Source organism: Macrobrachium nipponense, chromosome 3 (assembly GCF_015104395.2).
Source record: "Macrobrachium nipponense isolate FS-2020 chromosome 3, ASM1510439v2, whole genome shotgun sequence".
Lineage (NCBI taxonomy): Eukaryota > Metazoa > Arthropoda > Malacostraca > Decapoda > Palaemonidae > Macrobrachium > Macrobrachium nipponense.
Genome location: NC_087202.1, coordinates 97587726 through 97613112, shown reverse-complemented (window position 1 = coordinate 97613112; position 25387 = coordinate 97587726). Strand labels below are relative to the sequence as shown.

General features: G+C 44.1%; 2 protein-coding genes across 3 annotated transcripts in view; one reads left to right on the top strand and one right to left on the bottom strand.

Moving 5' to 3' along the window:
• LOC135222459 (uncharacterized) overlaps positions 1-25387 on the bottom strand; it is a gene marked incomplete at its 5' end in the record, with an annotated part of 64186 nt that overhangs the window by 12739 nt on the left and 26060 nt on the right. The gene's annotated exons all lie outside the window — the stretch shown is intronic.
• On the top strand, positions 277-25387 carry LOC135221903 (uncharacterized). 2 transcript variants are annotated; one of them, XM_064259895.1, is made up of 4 exons: positions 277-476; positions 3463-4424; positions 4785-4960; positions 17684-17914. In XM_064259895.1, exons 1-4 carry the CDS (start codon positions 457-459, stop codon positions 17897-17899), a joined length of 1374 nt encoding a protein of 457 aa, XP_064115965.1. In that variant the 5' UTR covers positions 277-456; the 3' UTR covers positions 17900-17914. The 2 variants fall into 2 exon arrangements, with proteins under 2 accessions (XP_064115965.1, XP_064115966.1); XM_064259896.1 differs by lacking the exon at positions 17684-17914 and adding an exon at positions 25288-25387 and having other exon boundaries at positions 288-476.

Genomic DNA, 25387 nt, shown 5'->3' with positions numbered 1-25387 from the left:
TTTCTAAAATTGTTTTTGCATCAACTAAATCTTTTTGGTAGTTTCAGATTCTTGGTGTCAAAACTGGAACTTAATATGCGGTGTTAAAAAGTAACATTAGTAACAAAGCATTAACTTTAAGTGATGTCCTCAGTGATAAATCTATCTAAGATGATGAGTGTATGCCTGGGTCCAGCATTGTTTTAAAATATATAGGCTATTTCTAATAATTTTTCCACCCGTGCAATGCGATACATTTCCACTTAAATCATATAGATATGTATAAGTCGAATCTGTCACTTTGAGGAATAATATTATTATCGCTCGGACTACGTTACTCAGGCTTAGGTCATTGCAAATATTGCTAATCCTAATGTAGTTGCTCATTTGGAAGTGTTAATCTCGGTGCATTCTGGCCACAGCTGTCTAGGTGTAAACACCGACCTGGTGTATCATCGTCATCCTCCGTGCCCCGAGATGGATAAAAATGTATCTTGGTAAGCATTTAGTCCGCGGCTATCTCTCATATGGTAGTAGAGCATTTTCCTGTGCTTTAACGAGTTATTTTGTTTAGGCATCTCAATGTTGATGTGTCATTCCTTTTCATAGGCCTACCTGTTAAGCCTATGGTAGACTGTCACAACAGGCAATTTCTGGGTAGGCCTAGGCTACAACTTTGCAATTAGGTAGCCTAATTGTTGCTTTTCAGCCATTTGCTAAATCACAAATGTATTGAGCATTCTCAGTGCAGACGTCGGTGAAACTACAGGGTAACTCTGAGACATCCAGTTGTATGTTTCTTGTCCTACCTAGGTATCCTAATAGAATACCTAACCAGGTACTGGGCTACGTCCCTACCTAGAGGTACTCTGTTTTTTTCCATCTGTCCATCAGCCTGTGGTGTTTGCGTATGGTAACACTGCGTTCCGGGCTTTAAATAATATCCTATTTCGAATATTAACGATGTAATTCGCATACAGTAAATTATTAAAACACTTTTCAGTTGCAAATGTACACCAAGATATCCTTTTATTTACCTAAAACATATAGGCTATATAGCGGACCTATTTAAAGCCTGGGACGCAGTGTTACCATGTGTGACCACCACGGGCGGATGGACAGATGGAAAAAAACAAGAGTATAGCTTACTAGATTTATAGGCCTACAAACGTACCTTTTTGTAACCATAAAGTATGTAGACTTAGGCTAAAGCCTAGGTAGGCCTAGACCTAAGCCTGTACAGTAATTTCCAGAAGTGAAGCGAAAATTTCAGAGGATTTCGTTCCAAATTCACAAACTGGCAACTACAACTTGTAGCGGAAAACTTTTTTTTTTTTCTACAGTGAAAGATCCATCAAGCAAAATAAAGCTAACATGTGATGCACAAATATCAAATCTAGATGATATTTAATAACAATCGTAAGAAAAATTACAGCAATAGTAATTATCTTAACGAAGTGGATATCGGTACGGCAGCTGTACCCAGATCTCGGTAGATATTGGTACGGCAGTGAATACGCATGCGCGAACCCTTGTTTACCACCTCAGGCATACCAGTGACAGCAAGAAAAATGGCGATGGAACAGCATGAACCGTGGAATAATACATTAGTTTTCGACGAAAAACAGATGTTTTCAGACTTTAACGAGCTGAAGAAAGCCATAGATATCTATGAAGACTCAAACTTTCTAAAATTGTATATGCGTAGGTCACGAACGATCGAATCGGCCCTGAAAAGAACTCTGAAGAGGAGGAGATTCAAAGAGGATTATATATAAATATATACACTACCATCTTACCTTTGGTGACTTTCTCCGCCCTTTATTCTGCCCGACATCGGCAGTTGCAAAGGGCCGCCTTTATACACTTGACAATATTCTTTTAATTCACTTCATTGGGTATTGCAAAGCTGTCGGAAAGGAAGGCGCTAGCGTTTACCAGCTAGCGAAATGACAAAATTAAACAAAATTTCAGCACTATATTTCCATTAAAATTGGGATAGTTTTGTTTTTGTAGCATAAAAAGCAGGACAAAATTCACAAAGCAAAACAAAAAGGGCGGGAAGGGGGCAGGGCATTTTGCTCACTAAAAAATCAGTTTGCCTTCAGTAAAGGGTCCGAACAGGACCGAAAGTACTCGGCTATCTTGCTTTTTCATTTTTTCCTTCGTGGCAAAAAACCTTTTATATAATATATATTATAATATATTATTATATTATCTATATATATATATATATATATATAGTATACATATATACATATATAATATATACAGGCAGTCCCCGCGTGACGGACGGGGGTTCTGTTCTTAAGACGCGTCGTAACCCCGAAAATCGTCGTAAGCCGGAACGACGTTGTGAAAATTGAAACATGTCCACAGGGAAAATTTCACTAATTTGCAATTTTTCTCAGGGCCGTATCTCTAAAATTATCACTAATTTACTTTTTTCATGTGTAACACTGTACTCGGCTATCTCGCTTTTTCATTTTTTCCTTCGTGGCAAAAAACCTTTATTTATACATAGCATCACGTTTTATATACTTCGTGATCAAGTTATTCATATATATATATATATATATCAAGTGAATGTATGTGTGTGTTACATACACATTTACATGCATTGAGTAATGTCAACCAAATTTGGTATTCATATAACTTAGCATATGGGAAAGAATACTGTGGGGGCTAAGACATTAGCATATGGGGTGAGAAGGGTTGGGAAGGTGTGACATATGAAGAAAACCAAAAACTACAGATATTACTGTCTAATCCATAGCTTTTTGAGTTGCTGAGATGTAGTGTGATAGTTGTGATGCCCTTTTAAGTCCAATTTCAGCCCTGATAGGAAGGGGGGGTGAGAAGGGGTAAAAAATAAAATGTTATAAATTATATGTACGTATTAGTGTCTAATCCATAGTTTTTTATATCGCTGAGATGAACAGAGACACTCTTGGTGCCTTTCAAGTCCAGGTTCAACCCCATTAGTAATAGTGGTAACAAGTCATGAAATATAAAACTCAAAATGCTGGGTAATGTAACTGAAGCAACTATCTGAACAGGAGAGAGAGAGAGTGAGTTTATTGGTTGTCATTCAGACTTTCCTGGGCAGCGCTGAGTTGATCAGTTAGTATACCATAAAGGTTTCATACTCTGTTTAAATATATATTCAGGTGTTATATTATTTACTGAATCCTGTCATTGCTGCTACAAATGGGATGGTTGGATGGAAGAAAGTAAATGAATACTGTAATGATATAAGAAAAAATATTAGAATATTTATGGCAATTTAAGGATTGCATCTACTGTAAATATATAGTATAAAATTGAGTTAATATATATGTTGAAGTGTATTAATGTATTAGTTTAAAGACAGCGGTGCTTCAATATTCATGACTGTGATCTAGATAAGAAGTTTGGATTTAAGAAAGAGTAGAATTACTGAACTATATTAAAATCTTTTTAATCTTTTATTTCTATTTTAAGGAACTATTGGAAGAAGCTACTACCATTAAATGCTGGTACAGCCTGTGAGGATCCAAAGGTTACCAGTGCTTTGTTGAAGAAGTTAACTGAAGATAATAATATTGGTCCCCATTCCCATTTGTTAGAGACAGAAAATTTTAATTTCTCTCAAGAAAATGCACCAGATAATGAGGATTTTTCTATGAACAGAAATTCAGCATCACACCCAGAGAGTGCTCTTAATAAATCTAGTCCAATCAAGATAATGAGAGGTAATGCTAAGATACCATGTTATGAAAATATTCCAGAACCTGTGACTAATTCTCCTTTGACACCAGATCTTCAAAGTAACTCTTTCAGAAAAAGTGTTGCTTACCAAGCTATAAAGTTTTTGAATCTAAGTGGTGATGGCAATGATGGACTTGAAACAAAAAATTATGGGATTGCTTACCATGCAGTCAATCGACAAGACTGCAATGCTTCTGCAGGAACAATTAGTTACTCCCCCTCAGCAGAGCTTAGTAAAACGGCTTGCAGTGATTATATCCCAGGTGATGACTCTAAGCTACAGTCACATCACAACTTTGTGAGAAATTTTTGGGATACAAGAATAGCATCGCCAGGTTTAGCATACCCTATTAAAACAACTAACAGTGATGCCGAAGAGAGAATCTGTCGGAAACCTGTCAGAACGTTGGATAATGGTCATTCTTCCAGACCTTTTCCAACTACTCTCCCTGTCCATCATGAAAATCAAGAGCTGCAGTCTTATGTAACTGCTGGTGCTACAGTCTCTCCTGAAATCCATTACAATGAGCATTTTGACTTTGATATCTTGGATGATCAAGGGCCAAAAAATTGTAACACAACTCCAACTCAAGATAATGATGCACAGTTTCTTTCTCCAGAATATTTTTTACAGCATTTGAAACCAAGGTCGTCTACAAACACACCGTTGGGTGATCAGCCTCCCCATAAAACTGGTAATATTAAGCAAAACCACTTACCTTAATTTTATTTTTGTAGCCATTGTAACAGTAAGAATTTGTACTGGAATTCCTCCTTTTTTAGAATTTGTCAAAATCGACCCCATTAGTACCCATTTTCCTATAAAAGCATGCTTAGATATGATTTTTTCATTGCTGTATTATTATATAACGTACATCATTTGCATTGTAGGGAATGAAAAAATTGCTTCAATGAATTATAATGGTAATGTGAATTATGAGATTGAAAATAAATGGCTGTTGGTTACATATTTGGAATCACTCTGGGTTATAAATAATTTAGTGATATTGTATGCAACACCTATCCTGGTTAAACTATTTAATGCTAATTTACAGATATAGTAACCTTGATGCAGGAATTAGCATTGACATATGGAGGAAGATTCTGTGAAGAAACAACATCTGTAAATGATGTGCAATATGGCCTCATGGCAAATAGCTCTCATGGTTATTGCGTCTTCTGCAGAAAGAATAATGCTCACGCCACATTCTACAGGTCTCATACATTAAAGGTAAATATGCGTCCCAAAGATACCAAAATACATTGCTGTAATGTAGTCTTTTTAAGCAATTATTTGTAATTCATGTTATTTGCCATGTCATCCACTGTAGAGAGTATTTCATGCATGTAGTTGACAATTATTTAGGACAAGGTACAGATATTAATAATTTGAAATTCCTAAAAATAAAGAGACCAACATACAGCATTTAAAAAAAACCAGGTTGTTATTTATAAAATATGGGAAATCAAACTAGTACATTTACACTCAACTAATTAGTCAGTCTATATGTTACATAAATCTTGTTTTTACATATGTATCTACCAAGCAATTACATATAGCTTCTTCCTACCACGGCAGTAAAAAATTCAAGTTTTGCGGTGACACCACCATTGTTAGTGTAGGTGAATAGGACCCACCCACTTTCAGGAACAATAGGTACAATGTTGCAGGGGGTTCCGTTTGATTTTCTGTAGCCTCCCGACTAACATCAGGGGTAGGTTTATTTGGCATTGATTCATGCATGTCAATTCTTGGTATTTTCCAATATTTGGTGATGTACTTAGTTAATTTTGTGGGGTTTAGTTTAGCATAATTAGCTATTGCATTAGCTCCATTATGTCAGACTCCAGCTCCTCTAGCATTAGATATTGTGTAGAAGGGTGTAAGACTAAGTTGACCAAATTGTCGTATGATTCACACATCAAGTGTATTAAGTGTGGGGGCAGGAATGTTGTGTTAAAACATGTCCAAAATGTGAAGATTGGAATGAAAGTAAATGGAAAGCTTTAAAATCACACCAGATAGGCTTACTAGAGATAGGAATAGAGGCTTCTAGTAGTTGAGGATTTGTCTCTTCCTTCTCAACCTCCTATCATGTCCCTAATCCTTAATTCCTTGTTGGACTAGTGGGTTTACTGCTCGCCTACCAATGCGGTGGTCCAAAGTTCAATTCTCGTCTCTGCCAACGCGGAATCAGAGGGATTTATTTCTTGGTAATTAGAAATTCATTTCTCGATATTATGTGGTTCAGATCCCACAATAAACTGTAGATCCCGTTGCTAGGTGACTAATTGGTTCTTAGTCACGTAAAAATATCTAATCCTTCGGGCCAGCCCTAGGAGAGCTGTTAATCAGCTCAGTGGTCTGGATAAAACTAAGATATACTTAACTTAGCCCTCCTGCACCTTTACCTCTAACTCCGATTCCAGGCTCCCATGCTTCTAATCCTGACACCATTGCCAGTCAAAAAGTTTGTTTTTCTTGCGAATGCTGCAATGGAGTTAGGTACCTCTTTTATGTCTTTTGTGGAGAGGTCATCTCTCAGTGCTCTAAGTGATAGTTCAGTGCCTTCTGATAGTGTTGTGCTTCCTAAGGAGGTAGCTGTTCGTCCCACCAGTGCTCTTAGGTAAAGGTCCCTGGGAGTCAAAGGGAGGCTGGTGGGGTTTCCCCACAGTCAGTTGCCCCCTCATTCAAGCCTGTTGATCGCCATTGGAAAGGGGTCTCTTCTAGTGTGAACTGCTTGTCATCAGATTCAGTGGACTTTGCCAGGCAGGCGACGTCATCGTCGTTGAGCTTGTCTCTCGATCCTTGAAGAGACATGCTGCCACTGCTGACAGTTCTCCTCAACTTGTCAAGAAGTACAGTGGTACCTTGAGATACGAAATTAATCCGTTCCGAGGTGGCTTTGTATCATGAGCTTTTCGTATCTTGAACCGAATTTTACATGTAAAATGGCTAATCTGTTCCAAGCCCTACAAAAAACACCCCAGTAAATTTTTATAAATAAAGCTAAATTGACCAATAAACAGTGAAATACTACAACAATTTGGACCAATCAATACCTAATTTAATACGTATTAGTACTAATATGTACGTACCTGTAAATAAAGTGTATTAGTATACATGGTATACAAGAAATACTGTACGTATGTAGTAAAATGTGGAACCTTACCTTTCGAGTGAGGCTATCTTCGAAACTGGCGACAGAGGAGGAGGACAAACGGCAGAAAACTTCTTATAGTACTTACACTTAACTTTACGAAACACATTAAAAAATGTCAGGAAACATAAACTAAACTTTATGAAAAACATTAACAAAACTTTAACACTTGACTTTACAAAAAACTTAAAATTAAATTTATATTTTCTTTTTTTCTTTTTTACATTTTGTCTTTCACTTTTTTATACTTTACATTTTTTTTTTTTTTTTTTTTACACAAAATTTCAATTTCTTCACCACTTTCAACTTTGTTTTTTCGTAGTATCAATTGGATCTTCCTTTTTTTGCTACTGCCTGCTTTTCAAAATGCTCCTGAAACGACTCTGGCAAACGTAATCGAACTGTGCAAGCATACAACCTGTGTAAGCCTTTTCAGGGTTTCTCTTTTCCACAAATGATTGCACCTTATGAAAAGCAGCTAGAGCATCCTTAATTTCTGCCGTTGTCATAGGGTCGTCGTCCTCCTCCTCACCGCTGCTAGAGAACTCTTCTTGAACGACGTTATGTTGCATGGCCTCCAACTCCTTCAGGTCATCCGTTGTAATCTCCTCTTGGTGCTCTTCGGGAAGGTCGTTGATGTCGTCCTCGTCGACGACCAGCCCCATGAACTTGCCGAGTGCAACGATTTCGTCAAGATCTGGTTGCGAAACAGTTTCAGGAGCGTCAACTGTTTCTGAATCTGCAGCACCAGCTTCGCCCACGTCGAATCTCTCGAAGCCTCGGGCGGATACGGCATCAGGCCAGAGTTTCCTCCACAAAGAATTCAAGGTTCGCCTCGAAACCTCCTGCCAAACTTGATCGATGAGTCGGATGCATATGACAACATCGAAATGCTCCTTACAATATTCACGCAAGGTGAGGTTTGTGGTATTGGTGATGTCGAAACATCTCTTGAAAAGATGTTTCGTATACAGCTTCTTGAAGGTCGATATCACTTGCTGGTACATGGGCTGGAGGAGAGGGTTGGTGTTAGGCGGGAGATAAAGAACCTTGATAAATGAATACTCCGCTAGGATATCTTCCTCAAGGCCAGGAGGGTGAGCAGGTGCATTGTCCAACAACAGTAGACATTTCAGAGGGAGGCACTTCTCTTCCAAGAATCGGGCCGAAACAGATTTACCCACTCCGTGAACAAAAATCTTGTTACCCAGGCTTTCGCATTAGCCCTCCACATCACCGGAAGCTTCTCCTTCAGCACATTGTGGGCCTTGAAGGCTCGAGGAGTCTCCAAATGATAGGCAACTAGGGGCTTTACCTTGCAATCCCCACTTGTGTTCGAACAAAGTGCTAGCATAAGCCTGTCTTTCATAGGCTTATGCCCGTGTAGCTTCTTCTCTTCCTCCGTGATGTACGTCCGACAAGGCATTTTTTTTCCAAAAAAGGCCAGTCTCATCACAGTTGAAGGCTTGCTGAGAACTGTAGCCTTCCTTGATTGTCATCTCGTCGAACGTCTTAATAAAGGCTTTGGCTGCTTCTGTGTCCGAGCTGGCCGCCTCCCCATGCCGCACCACTGAATGGATGCCAGTCCGTTTACGGAATTTTTCGAACCACCCATGAGAAGCCTTGAGCTCTGGGGTTGGCATCAATGTCCCTTCTCCTCCATCGTCTTCGGCCTGGGCAATCAAATCGCCAAAAACAGCGCTGGCCTTGTGGGAGATTGCCATCTCGGTTATCGTATTGCCAGTGATTTCTTTGTCTTTTATCCAGACAAGAAGCAGCTATTCTATCTCGTCGTGCACGTGGCTCCTCTTGCTAGACAAAATAGTCACGCCCTTGGAAGGTGTAGCTGCTTTGATGGCATCCTTCTGCTTAAGGATGGTGCCTATTGTTGACGGATTTCAGCCATATTCTTTGGCAATCACACTCAATCGGATGCCAGCTTCATACTTTTTTATTATCTCCATTTTTGTCTCCAAAGAAAGCATCCTCTTCTTTCCTACTTCAACTTTCTTGCGACCCATGACTACGTATATACTGTACGTAATTAAGTTATGTAGTACGTATACGTACGTAGTAAAGTTCTCACACAACACGATAAAGTAGTACTTCAACGAAATCACTTAACGGATTTATGTTAATAAACGAAATCGTACAGAAAGAACGAATTCCGCGTGCTTACGATACCGATGATGCCGCCGAGTGGCCGAAAAAGCACGCCGCTACGTAGATGGATGATGGGATCATGGGAGAGATGCTGACCAATAGGTGAGAGCAGTGACTAGCATCAGGAACCAATGGAAGAGCGGGAGGATGGTGCGCGAGTACATAAGTTAGCAGCACGCGAGTTTTAAAATTGTTATTGGTGGTCCGAGTGAATCTCGGGACTTTATAGCAACAACCTTTCGCATCTTGAACAATTTTCGTATGTAGAGCAAAAAAAAAATCTTCGTATTTGCTTTCGTATCTCGAGTTTTTTGTAAGTTGAGCCTTTCGTATGTCGATGGTACCACTGTACATAGGAGATCAGTAACAGGCTGTCAGCCTTCTTGTAAGCTATACGAGGTTCAGCCTCAGTGCTTAAGGCAGCACGTCATCCCTGGACTTGGGATAGCCCGAAGTCTTTCTCTGGTTCAGAGCGTGTTCCATCTCAAAAGCACCCTGATGTCTCTGTTAAAGCGTCCGTCTGGTAGCTGAAGCTTTCTCTGCTTCCAAGCGCCCATCTCCCTCAAGACATTTAGTGCCTGCTCCTGTTGGTCTGTCTGCTTCTGTACTCTTTCCGCCGCATCTGTCCTCTTGCCACCCGCCTCAGTCCATTCAGTGCCCACTGCGGGTTGCTAGGCGCTAGCAGCAGGATGCCGAGTTAGTACGTCAACCGCCTGCTTCCCTTTCTATGTTTAAGAAGATTCTTCTTTGCGCCCATTAGATGTTCAGCTGGAAGAGTACTATAATGATTTTTTCTTCTAATAAGTAACCTTTGACGACACAGAGTAAGGATAATTTGTTGTCCCCGATATCTCGGAAGTAGTCCGGGTGCCAAAATCCAGAGTTGTTCCGACACGGCATACAAACCTTCGGTCCTTTTACAATAGGAAGGTACTAGCGGCAGCTGGATAGGTCGTAAGCTTTCGAACAAGGGGTTCGGTAGTTAACTGCTTGTCCGACAGGCGCGCGCGCGCGACTGGGAGGAGGTAAAAACAAATCACTTTTGCTTTCGGCCTCACAGCGAGTGGACGTGTGTGTTCGACGCTCTCTGCCCCGCTTCTCGTCGTTTGCTTTCTTGAGTATATGGGTTTTGTTTGTGTATGAAAGAATTCATTGTAAGTACAATCATTTCTCTCTTTTCATTTATTAATTGAAACTGCAATTAATTAAAGATGGAATCTCCTCGCCTCGCTACCCACGGAGACTATGCCCGGGTAACCGAAGGGCGTAAATGCGGGGAAGTTCCGCTCTTTCCGGAGATCAGACCCTCATATTGTGTGCTCGGTGTCGGGGGCGCGAATGCTCCCGAGCCGAGCCTTGTAATGTGTTTATTAATTGGTCGGAGGCGCAGTGGATTTTGTATGAGGGCAGGAGGAAGCGAAGGCCTGCAAAGGAGTCGTCGGAAAGCTCTCCCGCGACTCCTTTGTGACGGACACTTCGTCTTCTGTCTGCGCCCGCGCTCAACTTCCACGTCTCGCGCCTTCCCCTTCGGGGGGGGGTTTCTAGGTCCTTCTCCTCTCCTGACTTGTCGAGTGTGGAGGAGGGCGCTGGATACCCTGACGTCGAGTTGTACTCTGGGTCCTCTATCCGTTCGTCTTCGCGCGAACGAAGGGTAGAGGATCCCCCCTAATCACCCGACTTTTGCCTCCTCAGGTGCGGTTGCCGCGAAGGATGACCTCGGACAGGTGTGGGCATCGTTGGGGCTGCAGGGCGTGCCGTGTCCAGGGGCTGCTCTACCATCTCGCTGGCTCCGTGGCGGTCACCCATGCAACGGTCACCGACCACCACCACGACCATTACAACACCCACGGCTACGCTTCACCTCCTCACTTGGTGTACACCCCCAGCACGCGGTCTCTGTGACACCCACTCATCATGGTGCAGGGGCAGTCGCCGTAACTCGGGGGAGTGTGTGATGCCGCCGCCTGTGTTTGCCGTGCTGCCGGCGACCGGACTTCGTGTGCCCGAAGAGCTCGCCCCTGGACCTCCCACCGGTACCTAGGATGTCTGTGCGCTGGTCCGCCCATCTAGACCGCCTACACAGTCTGCCGTACCTGCCCAGCTGCTGTCCACGGACGTGACGAGGCCACTGCTGCCGTTCCTGTACCTGCTCCTGCGGTTTTCTGCCGTTCCTGTGATGCCTGCACCTGCTGATGTTGTTCCTGTTCCTGGCGCCGCTGCTCCCGATGCTGATCTGTTCGGACAGGTGCGTCCGGGCCCTGTTGCTTCGGCAACAGCAGCCCCGGCTCCGCTCTGGATGACAGATCTGACGTCGGTCCTGAGAAGGTTGACGAAGAAGAAGAAGAAGAGGAGGAAGGTGTCGTCGTCGTCTTCATCGTTTTCTTCGTCGTCTGGCCTGCCGCCTCTTCCCCTTCGTCTCTAAGGCTACCCCTGCCGAAGAAGAAGAAGGTCCGCCTCCCCCCCCCCCTAAGAAGTCTCCTCGGGAACTTCTAAGGGCCCGTCTCGCTCTGGGTGAGACGGGGGGTTCTTCTCGCTGGTCATCCAGCTCCTTCGGGGGCAGGACCCGTCTCTTCTTTCGCAAGGAAGAAGACTACGGGGACCAGAGGAGTGCCGGCTAACACCGGCACTTCCTCACCTGCTGTCAGTGGTTTCCGGCCACAGCAGCAGGGTCCGTCTCGGCCTCTCGTTCGCGAGAGGTACCGAGTGTACGGTCGCGTACCAGCGACCGTGCAGCCAGGAACCAGACCTCTGAGTTCGCTCAGCGTCAGGTTCCACGGCACGGAGCGGAAGACTGGTGACAGCCGCTCACGCGACTCTCACCAGACCAGCTCTCGCTCTCGCGGCGAGCAGCTGGCTACCGGGCGGACGTGCGACGGTCCATGACCGGCCACGGGCTGAGGCGGGGGAAGAGGTCCCCCAGTTCGCCGGCACCAGCCACGGCTGGTACCAGCGAACTGACGCACCGTGAGGATACGCACCGATCTCACCGTGACAGTGGAGCTCGCCGGTCGCCTGACCGTCACTCACAGAGAGCGATCGGGTACGGCGACCAGCACCAGCTCCTCTGACACACGAGACCGGAGCCGCTGTTCTCGGTCCAGCCGTTCTCCACAGCGAGACGCTCGACTAGGTCTGCAGCTCGATCGCCACCAGCGGGTTGGCGATCGCGCTGCAGTCTTCCAAGCCCGCTGGTTTCGGCCAGCGAGCGAGGAGGGAGCGTCAGGTCTGCCTCTTCCATACCTTCAACCTCCTCGGATTACACCGGGAGGGCAGGTATTGAGGAGTGATGTGAGGGGTGCGCCCCTCAGGATCCCACCACGGCGTCGTACGTACCAGGCACGGTTCTCGGACCAGCCAGGTCGTACGCACAGGTGGTTGGAGCAGACCGAGAGGGGTCTGTCGCTGTTCCTCTCCTTGAGGGAGGAGGGCTCGGGAGTTGCCCTGTTGAGGGACTGGACGGTCCGATCTCCGCAGGAAGCAGTCACTCCTGAGATCCAGAGGAACTTTGCAAGGTTATTGCGCTGATTCGTCAGCACAACGACCTCACGGAAGGATCGCTGCTCCCACCATCCGAGCCCACGTCCTGGCTCGAGTCGTTCTGGGGCCCGCGAAGAGGGAACCCAGACCGACAGTGGGTTTGCCGCGTTCTGAGCTGGCGGACTCAGTGCTGGACCAGGTTGAATCGCTTGTCTCCGGACAAGACGGTTCGCTCAAGTCTGGCAGGTCGAGCAAGCTGCTTCCACCTCCTCTGCTGCGACAGCGGCGTTTTTTACGTGCCATCTGAAGACCCGATGCCGCCCAAACAGGTGAACCCGGAGTTAGCCAGGCTGACTTCGGGTGTGTCTCTGCAGCAGCTCCTGTCCGAGAACCTGTGGTTCTCGCAGCAAGAGACATTCGGCCTGGAATCTACCGCCATGGCAGCTTTCCAGGCCGTCTCCTGGCTAGATCTGTGGTCCCTCACAGTATCTAAGGTCGCAGCCAACTCCGGGGGAATTTCTCCCGAAGATGACTCGGCCTTCAGGAGACTTTTGCCAGTCTGGGGAGGAGCATCTCCTTCCTTGCCCACCAGACGGTGAACCTGTGGGCCAACCTGGTTCTCACGACGAAGGGACGCTGTCCTTACTCGGGTTTCCAGGGCGGCCGGGGTGCGTGAAGCGGCTTGTTGGGACTTCGCAACGGACCATTTACGGAGTTCCACGTCTCTCTTCCTTCACCCAGGAGAGGATGGTGGACGCTGCGGTGGACAGACGGCGCACTGACGACAGTGACCGTCTGGTTCACCAGGCAGTCTCGAAGGCGGTCTGGGCAGCCTTGGACTGCGGCCAAGTCTAACGGCTCGGCTAGCGCTTTCCTCGGTGGCTAAGACGGTAGCTGCGTCGAAGCCCCGGGGAATGACTCTGTCTTCTTCGACTTCTAGCAAGGGGCGGAGCCGTAACCAGCCCTCCTCCCAGCCCTCCTCCTCCCGTGGATTGGCTCTGGGAGGAAGTCGAAGAAAGGGGGGAAACGCTAGGGACGGCGTTCCCCCTCACTGCGCCGAAGTGGGGGGTGCCTGGCCAGCCATTGGGCAACTTGGCAGCGCTACGGCGCCGAGACCTGGATTGTAGATGTCCTTCGGGAGGGAGATCTATTACCCTTCGAATCTCGGTCACCCCTCACCTCCAACCCGGTCCAACAGCAGGCGTACGTTCAGGGGCATCGAAGGACGTAGCATTGAGACAGGAGATCAAGACCATGCTGAGCAAGAAAGAGCTGTAGAAATCGTCCTCACGGATCAATCACCGGGTCTTTTACAGTCGACTTCCTGGTGGAAAAGTCTACGGGAGGCTGGCGCCCGGTGATAGATCTCTCTCCCCTGAACCGGTTGGTTCGCCAGACCCGGTTCACGATGGAGACGGCACGCTCAGTGCTCGACTCTATCAGGGAGAACGAGTTCATGCTTTCAGTGGACTTGAAGGATGCGTATTTCCAAAAATACCCATTCATCAGTCCTCCAGAAAGTACTCCGCTTCATCCCTCGACGGGACGGTGTACAGTTTCAGGCCACTTTGCTTCGGTCTCTCAACCGCCCCACAGGTGTTCACGCGAGTGTTCACTCTGGTGTCTGCTTGGGCCCATTCGCACGGGATACGATCTGATGGGGTATCTCGACGATTGGTTAGTCCTGGCGAGCTCCCCGCTCGCAGTTGCTACAGGACAGGATCGACTGCTCGAGTTCTGTCGCGATCTGGGGATCGTTGTGAACTTCGAAAAGTCCGATCTCGAGCCCAAGCAGAGGATGAAGTACCTGGGTATGCTGATCGACACGGTAGCAGGGCGAGTCTTCCCCGCAGACTCGCGGATTAGCAAATTCAGGGAGGCAGCCAACCAGTTCCTGTCTCGGCAGGAACGGGTAGCTCAGCGATGGCAAGTCGTGATCGGACACCTGTCGTCACTCGGGAAGGCAGTCCCAATAACGGGGCGTCTTCACCTGCGGTCTCTTCAGGGAGACTAAAGGAGAGTTGGTCACAGGCGACGGATCCCCCAAGCTTTCCATTGTCACTGACACAGGAGGTGAGGCAGGACCTAGCCTGGTGGCTGGACGACAGGAACCTCTTAAGAGGAGTGCCTCTGCGCACTCTCCCCCCAGGACATGCAGCTGCTCTCAGACGCATCGACCGAGGGATGGGCGCACACCTGGAGGAGTTGCTGACTTCAGGAGTGTGGTACGAGAACGACAAGCACCTTCACATCAATGTACTGAAACTCAAGGCAGCGTTCCTCGCTCTCCAAGAGTTCCAGGACGCTTGATGGGACACTCAGTGGTGTTGATGTGCGACAACACCACGGTGGTGGCTTACGTCAACAAACAGGGGGGGCCTAGTGTCTCTCCCGTTGTACCAGTTGATCGGCAGGTGCACGAGTGGGCCGAGGCACACTCAATAGAGCTGTCGGCACGCTACATTCCAGGGAAGGAATGTAGTAGCAGACACGCTCAGCCGTCGGGATCAAGGGATAGGGACCGAATGGTCTACACCAGGACGTGGCGGAAAGGCTCTTCGACCTCGTGGGGGGCGACCAGTCGATGGATCTGTTCGCCACCCGGCACAACAGGAAGCTCCAGGTGTTCTTCTCGGCCGTGCCGGACCCATGGGCAGCTGCAGAGGAGGCTCTTCAACACCTGTGGGACAACCGTTTCGCTATGCCTTTCCCCACCGTTCACCCTGATTCGCAAGGTGATCAGTCGAGCACTGTCACCCGAATCTCAGGATGATCCTGATGGCTCCCAAATGGCCACAGGCCATTTGGTATCCGGACCTGCTGGCTCTTCTCGCAAGAGAACCGAGAGAGATTCCCCCTTGGCACAACCTTCTCGCCCAGCCACACGTCGAGCGGTACCACCGAGCAGTCCAGTCCCTACGTCTTCACGGCTGGCTGTTACCCACCATCTCTTGCGAACGAGAGGCTTTTTTCGTCTAGCGCAGCAACAGAGATGGCTGGAAACGTCCGTCAGTCCTCTGCAGCTGTGTACCAGGGGGCGGGGAAGTCGGCCGTCTTCTGTGGTTGGTGGTCGTGGACGGGGCCTATCTCCTCTCAGAGCCACTCTTCAGCAGGTAGCGGATTTCCTCGTTTTTTCTTCGCCGAGAGAAGCTCCTCTCAGTTCCCACAGTCAAAGGATACAGAGCCGCCTTGACGCTCGTCCTGAAACTGACGGATTGGACATCTCGAAACTCGTTCGAGATCTCCTTACTTAGGAGGAGCTTCGAAAGGTCTTGCCCACCCAGGGAACTCACAAGTCCCTCTTCTTGCTGGACCTTTTGGCATCGGCGAAGAGAGTACGGGAACTTCATGCCGATAATGATGCGGATGAGATGCTGCTTTGTCCTGGGAGGACGCTACGGCGCTATCTGAAGAGAACTCGACACCTCGGGCCTGAGTGTCGACGCCTCTTCGTTAGCACCGGGGTCACCAGAAAGAAGTATCAAAGAACACTCTTTCGTCCTGCTGCGTGAGGTCATCAGGAGGGCGTATGAGGCTGATGGTAGTGACGACATCCGTACGTCCCCCGTCCGAGAGCTCACGAAGTCAGAAGTATTGGCCCTCGTTGGCGTTTCGTAAGAACTTCTCCGTGGCGCAGGTATGGAAGGCAGGGGTCTGGTACAACCAGACCACCGGCACCTTCCTTATACCTTTTGGATATTGCCCACAGGTCCTTGGATCGGTTTCCTTAGGACCCGTGGTGGCTGCTCAACACGTCGTCTAGCTAACCCAGACCCTAGCAGGCTGAACAGCATCGAGTCCTGGTGTGACTGTATGAATAGATAGTAAATGAGAAAGTGACTGGCTTCTCTTTCTATCTTTTTCTACCCCTCTACCTGGGGTAGAGGGATACGGTCATCACCCTGCTGGATAAGGACGAGATGCCGGTGAGCTATATGACAGAGCCCCATCCTATCCTTTCACTAGGGATAGGAGCAGAATATCCACCACTTCCTTCTACAAGGGGGGAAGTGGATGCCTACAAGAGTCAAAACCCATGACTTTATCTTTGCTCCTGTACAGGAACAAGTTCTTACATTGCTGGTACGAAGAGATACGCTTGCCTCTCTCTTAGTACTCGGTCCAGAGGTCTGACCATTGATCCTGCGGTGCACACCCCGATCAATCGGACAGAGGCTTGGATCCCTCCCTCGCTCTTACGACCAGGGAGAGGCTTCCAAGGTTGGGCGAACACCAGTCTGTTCACAAAGACTCAGATTCCACCCACCAAGAAGTGAAGTCTTCCTATTGTAAAAGGACCGAAGGTTTGTATGCCGTGTCGGAACAAATGACAATTTGTCCAAAATTGCATTTTTCTAACTATACAAACCTGAGGTCCTTTTACACATAGCCCCACCTCATGCCACCCCTCACTCTGCAGTTTTTGCTTGGGCCAAAAGCAAAAGTGATTTGTTTACCTCCCAGTCGCGCGCGCGCGCCTGTCGGACAAGCAGTTAACTACCGAACCCCTTGTTCGAAAGCTTACGACCTATCCAGCTGCCGCTAGTACCTTCCTATTTGTAAAAGGACCTCAGGTTTGTATAGTTAGGAAAATGCAATTTTGGACAAATTGTCATTTTTAACCAAGGTGTGCATGATGTGGTGCATAGTCGTTCGGAATGGATCAGACGAAGATCTGATGGGTGCCACCAGAGCCATATATATAGAGAGTTTGGCCATGCTCAGAACTACTCGGCAACGTCACTGATGGATGGGTGCCATCTTGCTTCTGTTTGACACTGTCATACCAGAGCTGTCATTGAGGTGAGGGAAACTTTAAAACCTTTGGAACTGGATATTTTGAAGTGAGCACATGACATTGGATTACATGTTAGTGCCATCACATTGGACATGGAGAGCAAATCGGGCTCTTCTAAAGAGCTTGGGCATTATTTGTTCCAGGAATTATAGAATAGTTAATAAGATAGCTCATCCTGTCAACAAAGAACAATTTCTTTACTTCATGTATGATGTACCACATGTCATAAAGAACTTGTGGTCATGTCCTAGTGTAGGTAAGGATCATTCATTTGAGTGATGACATGGTAAAACAGTTTGATTTGCTATCGAAGAAGGGGACAGCTGAACATGTCAAAAGTTTGGTATCTTTTCAGGAAGGCAAAGATCTGAAGTTTGTGCCAAAACTTTCTGAAGCTCATGTAAATCCATCTCATTTTGAGAAAATGAAAGTATCAAGTGCTTTAAATTTCTTTAGCAATTCGGTAAAAGCAGGACTTCATTACTTGTTGAATGTAAAGGATACAGTAGAGACTTACAACAGCTTGGTTCATTGGTCTGACAAATATGTGGTTTGGTTTAATGTCAAGTAGACATCCAATCATGGCACTAAGTAACGTCAATGAATCATGTTATAAGCAAACTATACTGCATCTTGAGCAAGTTATAAGGGTGTTTCATGAAATATGTATTGGAGTTAATGCACAGTGGAAGCAAGCCCAAACTGGAATGATATTGTCTACCACTTCCATTCTTAATCTCCAAAGTAATTATTTGGTCAAAAGACAGTTTTTTACTGGCATCCAGATTCACTCAGTATTGAGAAAACTCTTTTAGCTCCATGAGACTGAAAAACCCAGTGCCAACTGCCTTAGAATTATGACAGTCTCTGAAATCAGTTGCACAATTTCTTAAATGTTCAAATGCAAGTAATTATAACATTGATGACCATGAGTTTCTAGCAGACTTTTAATCAAGCAGAACTGAGCAAACATCACTATATTGCTAGTTACTTCATAAAAAAGGTTAAAAAGTCAAATAATCATTGTACGTTTTGTCTTCAAACAATAGAGAGCAACCAGTCAACACAGACAGATCCTTCTCAAAGGTTGACTCAGTTAATTGAATATAGAGAAAACTGCCTAGTTTATACCACAGATGCTTGCTTCAGTTTATTTCTGAATGCAGAAGATATTTTTAAGTCAAATGGAAATAAGTAATTTTGGAAATGAGCAATTTATTAGGACTAGTGCATTTGGCAAACACTCAGACAAAAGATATAACCTTTCTGTGTTGTCATGACATTAAGGGTAGATTCCTGAAGTTTTTCTTCACTTTAGGATTACATATATTTGCTAAAAAAACGAGAATTTTTGTAAGGCTCGGTTGTTAAAATCAAAAGGAAGTGATTTATGGAGTACGAGTATGATGATGATAAGAAAAGCTGTAATTTTGAAACCATGTATAATATTTCATAATACCTGTTATTCATTTTAAAGTTAAAACTGTAATAAAGTTAAACTATCATGAGTGTTTTAATAAAGATCTTAATGGTTGTTAGAAAGCTTAAGTTGACAATCAGCAGCATGTGATAAGAGAGAGAGAAGAGCTGAGACATCGCTCAGGTGGGTGACCGCAGCTGAATAGGACAAGAGCAAGATGATGCCCTGTCCAAAGGCTGGTCAAACTATCCCTATATATGGCTCTGGTACCACATTGCACCCTCGTGAAATTGAAATATTCAAGATTGCCGCCATTAGATATGTACCAGTTCAGGCTTCAAGATTTCATGGCACCTGATAATTGAAGTGCACATTGTTCATAGTTTTTAGAGGTCTCTGAATAATTCTGAATGATAATCATCCCTTTGAAGTTCAAGATGGCTGCCATCCTGGATGGTTATCTCAGAAATGTGACCTAGTCAAAGCATAGGCTGATTAGCAAGGTAAACTAAATTATGTTGTACGGTTTCCTTTATCTTTTACAGGGTTTTTTATCAACATTGAATGAAATCCAGGGCTGCTGACTTTTATGCATTTCCTTATGAGTTTTGTTGGATGAACTGATTTGAATACAGAATTTAGGCCATTCAACACTTAAACGGAAATTGACAGTACAAGGTTTGAAAGGTGTAAACAGGAAGAAAACCTCGCAGTAGCACTATGAATCAATGCTAGGAGAGGATGGAAAGTGAACTGCAAGAAAGAAAATATGAAAGGAGGTACAGTAAAGGAATGAAAGGGTTGCAGCTAGGGACGAAGGCATGCTGCAAAGAACTTTTTAACCCTTTCATGTCCAACTGACTTAATAGTACGTAAAATTACTCTATCCCCTTCCTATCCAACTGACGTAGCGGTACATAAAATTCACCGAAATTTTTCGTACGTGTGGTAGGGGCATTTTTTTTTTTTTTTTTTTTTGTTTTTTTTTTTTTTTTTTTTTTTTTTTGGACAAGTAGCGATTTCCATAGGCTAGATCATACCTTGGACCATGTATCTGAGGTATCAATACGCCAGCAAAGTAGTTCCTGTACTGTGCATCTCAAATCCCTGGCGTAGTAAAATTCTCACAATGAAATCAGCTGATCGCACCCACACTTCCCTCTCAGTGACCCACGTGCGAGCTGTTGTTGACTCAAGTGTTTGTTTACATGGTTACGTCACGCAAGAACAATAGTTTTCCAACATGCACTCGCGTAGTTTTTATGGTAAAAGTAACAGAAAACGCGTTGGTGCATCCCATACGAGATGATTAGAGTTTCGGCAGGGCTCTGAATCTCCAGATGCCAAGATAAGGAGGCTTCTAATGGACTATGACTTTTCTTGGAAGGCTCGTAGGATTAACCTAACCCCAACCAAGCAAGCCATGGAACTACTTTGTCTGGAGTTGTTATGTATAGCAACGTTTCCTTTACATTTTGGTATATTTACAAAGGAATTTCAATGAAGAATAACCGAGATAGGGCTCTTCAAAACATTTTTTTTCTAGCAATAATTCTCACCATGCGCGGGGCAGAGTGCTCTGTTTTTTACCCTCTTTTCTATCAATTTTTTCACCGGCTGGACTTAATAGTTTTCCATTTATTTATATGTCAATATTTAGAGAATTTTATTGACTTTCTCATAAAAAATAATTCATTCGCCTAACTTTCATAGTTTTTGGGTTAAGAACGAAAATATAAAATAAGTAAAGATTTTTTTTTAAATAACTCACATTTTTCGTATTTTGAGGGCTGGGCGGGACACTTATTCTGACTATTCCACCATAAAATACTAACTTTATTGAAAAAAAGGACAGCAAAATGAACGTTGTTGGCAAAAATGTATATTTTTGCTGAATTTTTGAAATAATTATTTTTTCGCACTGTCGAGCGCTCCCAAACACCTCTGATATCTGGGGACACAGTGCTCAAAACTAAGTGGATATGAAAGAATTAAGTAGTATCTACGGTGCACCTAACAGGCGTCCTGAGGAAGTAATGAAATCTTCATTCAGTGGCGTTCAGCAAATGCTCCAGGGAAAGAATTTCCCTCAGAATTATAGAGCTTTGTATATTGTGGCATAAGAGGTTCTGCGTCCAATTCTGGTATAAGTGGAAAGTTATGATGGACTACTTAATGAGCTATAGCTGATGAGAATCGTACAGCAAAACTTGGCTTGAGAACCTCATCAAACCAATATTTCTCATCATGCTATTTGTCCGGGCAGAGATAGAAGGTGAATGGTCACTCCATCTTCTAGCGGTGAAGCTCATGATACCATACTTCTTTGCAGCTGGCCATATACTTTATGCTAGATATGACTTATTGTACCTTCAGTATATGGAGAAGTTGAATGCCAAACACTAGAAAGATTCCTCAAGGCAACATGTTCAGCACATCAAGCTGATATTTGGAATGGGATATGGACAGGCATGATGAAAGACTACATTTATGCACTTTGGACATGGTCTTGTTGGCTTGATTGGAATTACCCTAAACCAACCAGCATTGAAACAATGGGCATTGAGTTTGCACATCTGTAGCAGACTTATAAAAGATTTTGCAGACTTGGGAAAAGAGGAGCCAATATCTAAAGACAAACACAAGGAAAAAACAGCTTCCGAGATAATCAGCATTGCATTGACCCTTTTAATATAAATGACAGCTCTACTGATGATGCACTTGTAAATATTGACTGGAGGAGTCTTTAGAGGGAAGGTCAACATTCAAGATGAAAGCTGTCAACATTGGATTAAACAGATGAAAGATTTTGAGATGGGTTAGCCCAACAACTTCCACAAGAGTATGCCATGACAAGTTACATCAGTAGCAGCCACTACCAAGAATCAGTTAAACCAAGTACCTGCTGGACATATTGATACAGGTCTTATCTTTGCAAGAGCTATGGCTTTAACAACAGGTCGGGACATTACTGTGAAAGAGGTGCTGAAGTATGAACTGTTCTCTATTCCATTATCCATATTCAAAGAGAATGGTCTGTCTCTTTACTCAGGATTGCCCAAGCAAAGGCCACTTGAACGAAAGAATCTCAAAGTTGAAGTAATCATCAAGAATATCTTAGAAGCCAAATGCCATTGTACTTGATGGCTGTGCTATCCTTTGGTGATTCACTGGCCAGTGAATGGGCAAGCTAAGGACTTTGGTTATGGGTTCATGGCTTACATACTTCCTAGGATGTCTCAGTGTGCCTGTGTGCATTTGGTATTTGAAGAGTTTATAGTATCAAAGATGGAATTTGCTTTTCCTGATCCTGCAAAGCAACTACATGTCAATATAAGCTCTCATTGCATATATGCTGTTATTGGATACTCCATTGCCACCTCAATCAGTTATACTGACCATGCCTAAGAACAAGGAGCAACTTATAGATATTATCTGTATGGAACCTACCAAGAAAGTTCGACAGAATCTTACCCCGTCTTCCCTCATCATAACAGAAAAGTCCCTGTTCCAATTGAAGTCAAGGATGGGCCTCTTCATTAATGTCTTGATTTTACTACTACCCATGAAAAGGCAGATGTCATAATTTCCCAACAGATGAATCTTGTAGCAAAGGGATGCAGGTCTATCAAAGTGGTTTGTGATGACACTGATGTCTGTGTTCCTACTTCACTTCTCCCATGAAGAGAAATTAACATCAGTGGTCCAGATAGAAGCAGCCAGTCCTGGCCGATCATTTGTAGATATTGGAGAAACCAGTAAAAAGCATAATGACATCATACCATATGTATTTGTTTTCACCACTTGCTGTGACAGGTTGTGATACTGCTGGAGCATATTATGGTATTGGCAAGGCAAAAGTGATCAGTGTCTTGTAGTCTGGCCACAAATTAACTTGTATTGGTAACCCAGGCTCAGATATTGGAGAAGTTATCAAGGAGGCAACTGGATTTATTGCAACCTGTTATGGTGTAAAGCACACTCAGAAGAAATTATGAGGGATATCTGATTTCAGGTTTGGCTGTCAAAAGCTGGGAAGAAAAAATTGTGTGCAGCCAAAATTGATGTCTTTGCCTCGTACATTGGAGGCCTTTGAAGAGAATGTGAAGCGTATATTTTCAGGCATGAAAACAAATACCTATGTATATGGAAAGCTGCTCTTGACAGAACCACTGACTATGGATGTTTATTGCCATGGATGGCAAAAGATGAACGATTCATATGTCTCCAGCTATTTCAAAAGATATGGAAATAGCTCCACCAGAACTCCTGAAATTAATTCAATGTTCATCACAACTACGTTGTTTTGTGTTTTGTAAATGTGGTGGGGAGGACATTGTCTGAATCCAAGAACTGTGACTCCTGACAAGGACGATGACAAGATACATGATGAGGATGACAATGATTAGTTTGAAATTTTGATAGGTATAGCATCACCAATACCAGTAGTATAGTCATTTTATATTTTTTAACCATTTTATTGTTTTCCTGAATTTGTCATTGTACGCCTATGAACATTTCTTCCTATTCAGTATTCATGATAATACAATTTGTCATCTTTCTAAACTATACTAATTGTTAAAACATAGTTTAAAGTTTATATGTATCAGTACAGTTGTACTGTAATCACTCTGTCATCCTGTCTTGTGATGGAGTTCTGTTAAGTAGCCCTTTACCACCAATTTTGTTTTACAGAAAAAATCTACTCCAAACTGCAAGGCAGCTAATTACATAGTTTCAGTGAATTTGAAAAACTGATGGCTGCCATTCGCTTTTTTATTTAGATTCAATAAATAATACAACTAGCTTGGAGTTCTAAAAAGATTGTCTTTCAAAAGGTACATTATATTCACTGATCACTAAGGTTACATTTGTTATGAACTAGAGGCATTTTGTCATCTGATGTCTATGAATCTTGTTAATTTAAGAGTAAATGTCTGTGATGGCTGTCAGCTTGTGTTTTCATAACAATGCCTTGTCACTAAGAATTGATGAGATTATTTTCACCCATCTCCATTAACTCTGAAATAAATGCAACTGCCATCTGTTTTCATGGAATTTGGAAATTTTAAGAGATTTTATGAATCAGTGTCCATGTTGGCGGCCATCATAAATTTCGAAACAATAATTTTAATTGGAAATTAATATAATATGATTCATTGATCTGTATGACCTCTAAAACTATGATTCAGGTAACAATGGCCCTCAATTTTTCAATTATCCTAGAAATCATTAGTGATTTCTCAAATTAGGATGTCTAGAGGTGGCCATCTTGAATTTTTCAATTTCCCCAAAAGTGCCAGAGTGACATCTGCTGAAACCTTCATCTGGTACATCCATAGGGTCAAAATCCACTCCAAACAATTATGCACAATGCACACACCCCGACTAAAAATCCCCCAGACTAAAGTGGTTGAAGTGGATCAATAGACAGCCCTTATTTGGCCTATGCCTCATTGTTGAAGTTGTTCTTGACAAGCTTCCCTGACTTTTTTGTGCCTGCTAATCCTGTTTCTCCAGTCTCTACTTTCCTCATGTGGAAATGGACTGAAAGTGTCAAGACTCCCCAAGTTTGTCCTCCCTCTTCTCCAAAGAAGGTATTTTGAGAGGTTGAAGAGTTGCTGGTTAGTAAAAGGGAGCAAAGAAAAGCTTCATATTTGTTTCCTCCTTCAAAGCTCCTAAAGAAGAGGTATAGGTTCTTTGCTACTGGAGAAGTTCCTTCCTTGGGAACACCTGCCTTCTCTTGGGTACTTCTCCGGATTAGTGGGTTCTTCAAGAAGCTTGGCACGGCAAAAATCTTCTTCTCATCCCCCAAACTGAACCACCTAATAAAGAATCTGATGGACATCCTCAGTCCCAAGAAGGAAAAAGACTTAAGCCCAGTCAGAGCATTAAGGTACTACCTGCAAAGAACAGAAAAGCTCAGAGGACCTGCAAATAATCTGGTGTTCTGGGGAATCTCCTTTACATCCAATGTCCAAGAATGCCGCCATTTCCTTCTTTTTGAGAAGTCTGATTGTTGAGGCACACTCAGTTTCAGTAGGATTTTCTGACCTCCATTAAAGCTAAGGCGCATGAAGTTAGAGCATCCCCACTTCACTTCCCATTAGATATAATTTGTTGCTAGAAACGATAATGCAGTCTACATTTTGGAAATGTAGGTCACTGTTTGCAGTACACTATCTAAAAGAAATTGAATCAGTATTTGAGAATTGTACATCGAGTCCTTTATCATTGGCTGACATGGTGTTGGGAGAGAAAGCATAGGGGGCACATCTGCCTCTCTACTATCTTCTAGCCTTGGTTGCCAGAAAGGGTTTAAAAAAAATTATCTTCAGGTTGCAATCAGTAAACTCGGGTAAGGACTTGACACCCTGGAGTCTAAGGACCCTGATGTTACCAGAGGTTCAACTGTGAAAAGGATGGTGGTGGCAAACATAAATTGTTACAACTTAATGTTGCAAAACCATAAGAAGAAAACAACACAGATAACACTGAAAACAAAAAAATTTCTAAGAAGAAGGTATCATGGGTTTCAGAGAAAAAGAAAGAGGAAGGAGAGTCAAGCGAGGAGGAAGAGTTGAAGTAAGGAGGGACAGCTAGGTGAGGATGGATGTCTGGTAGCAGATGATAGCAGTG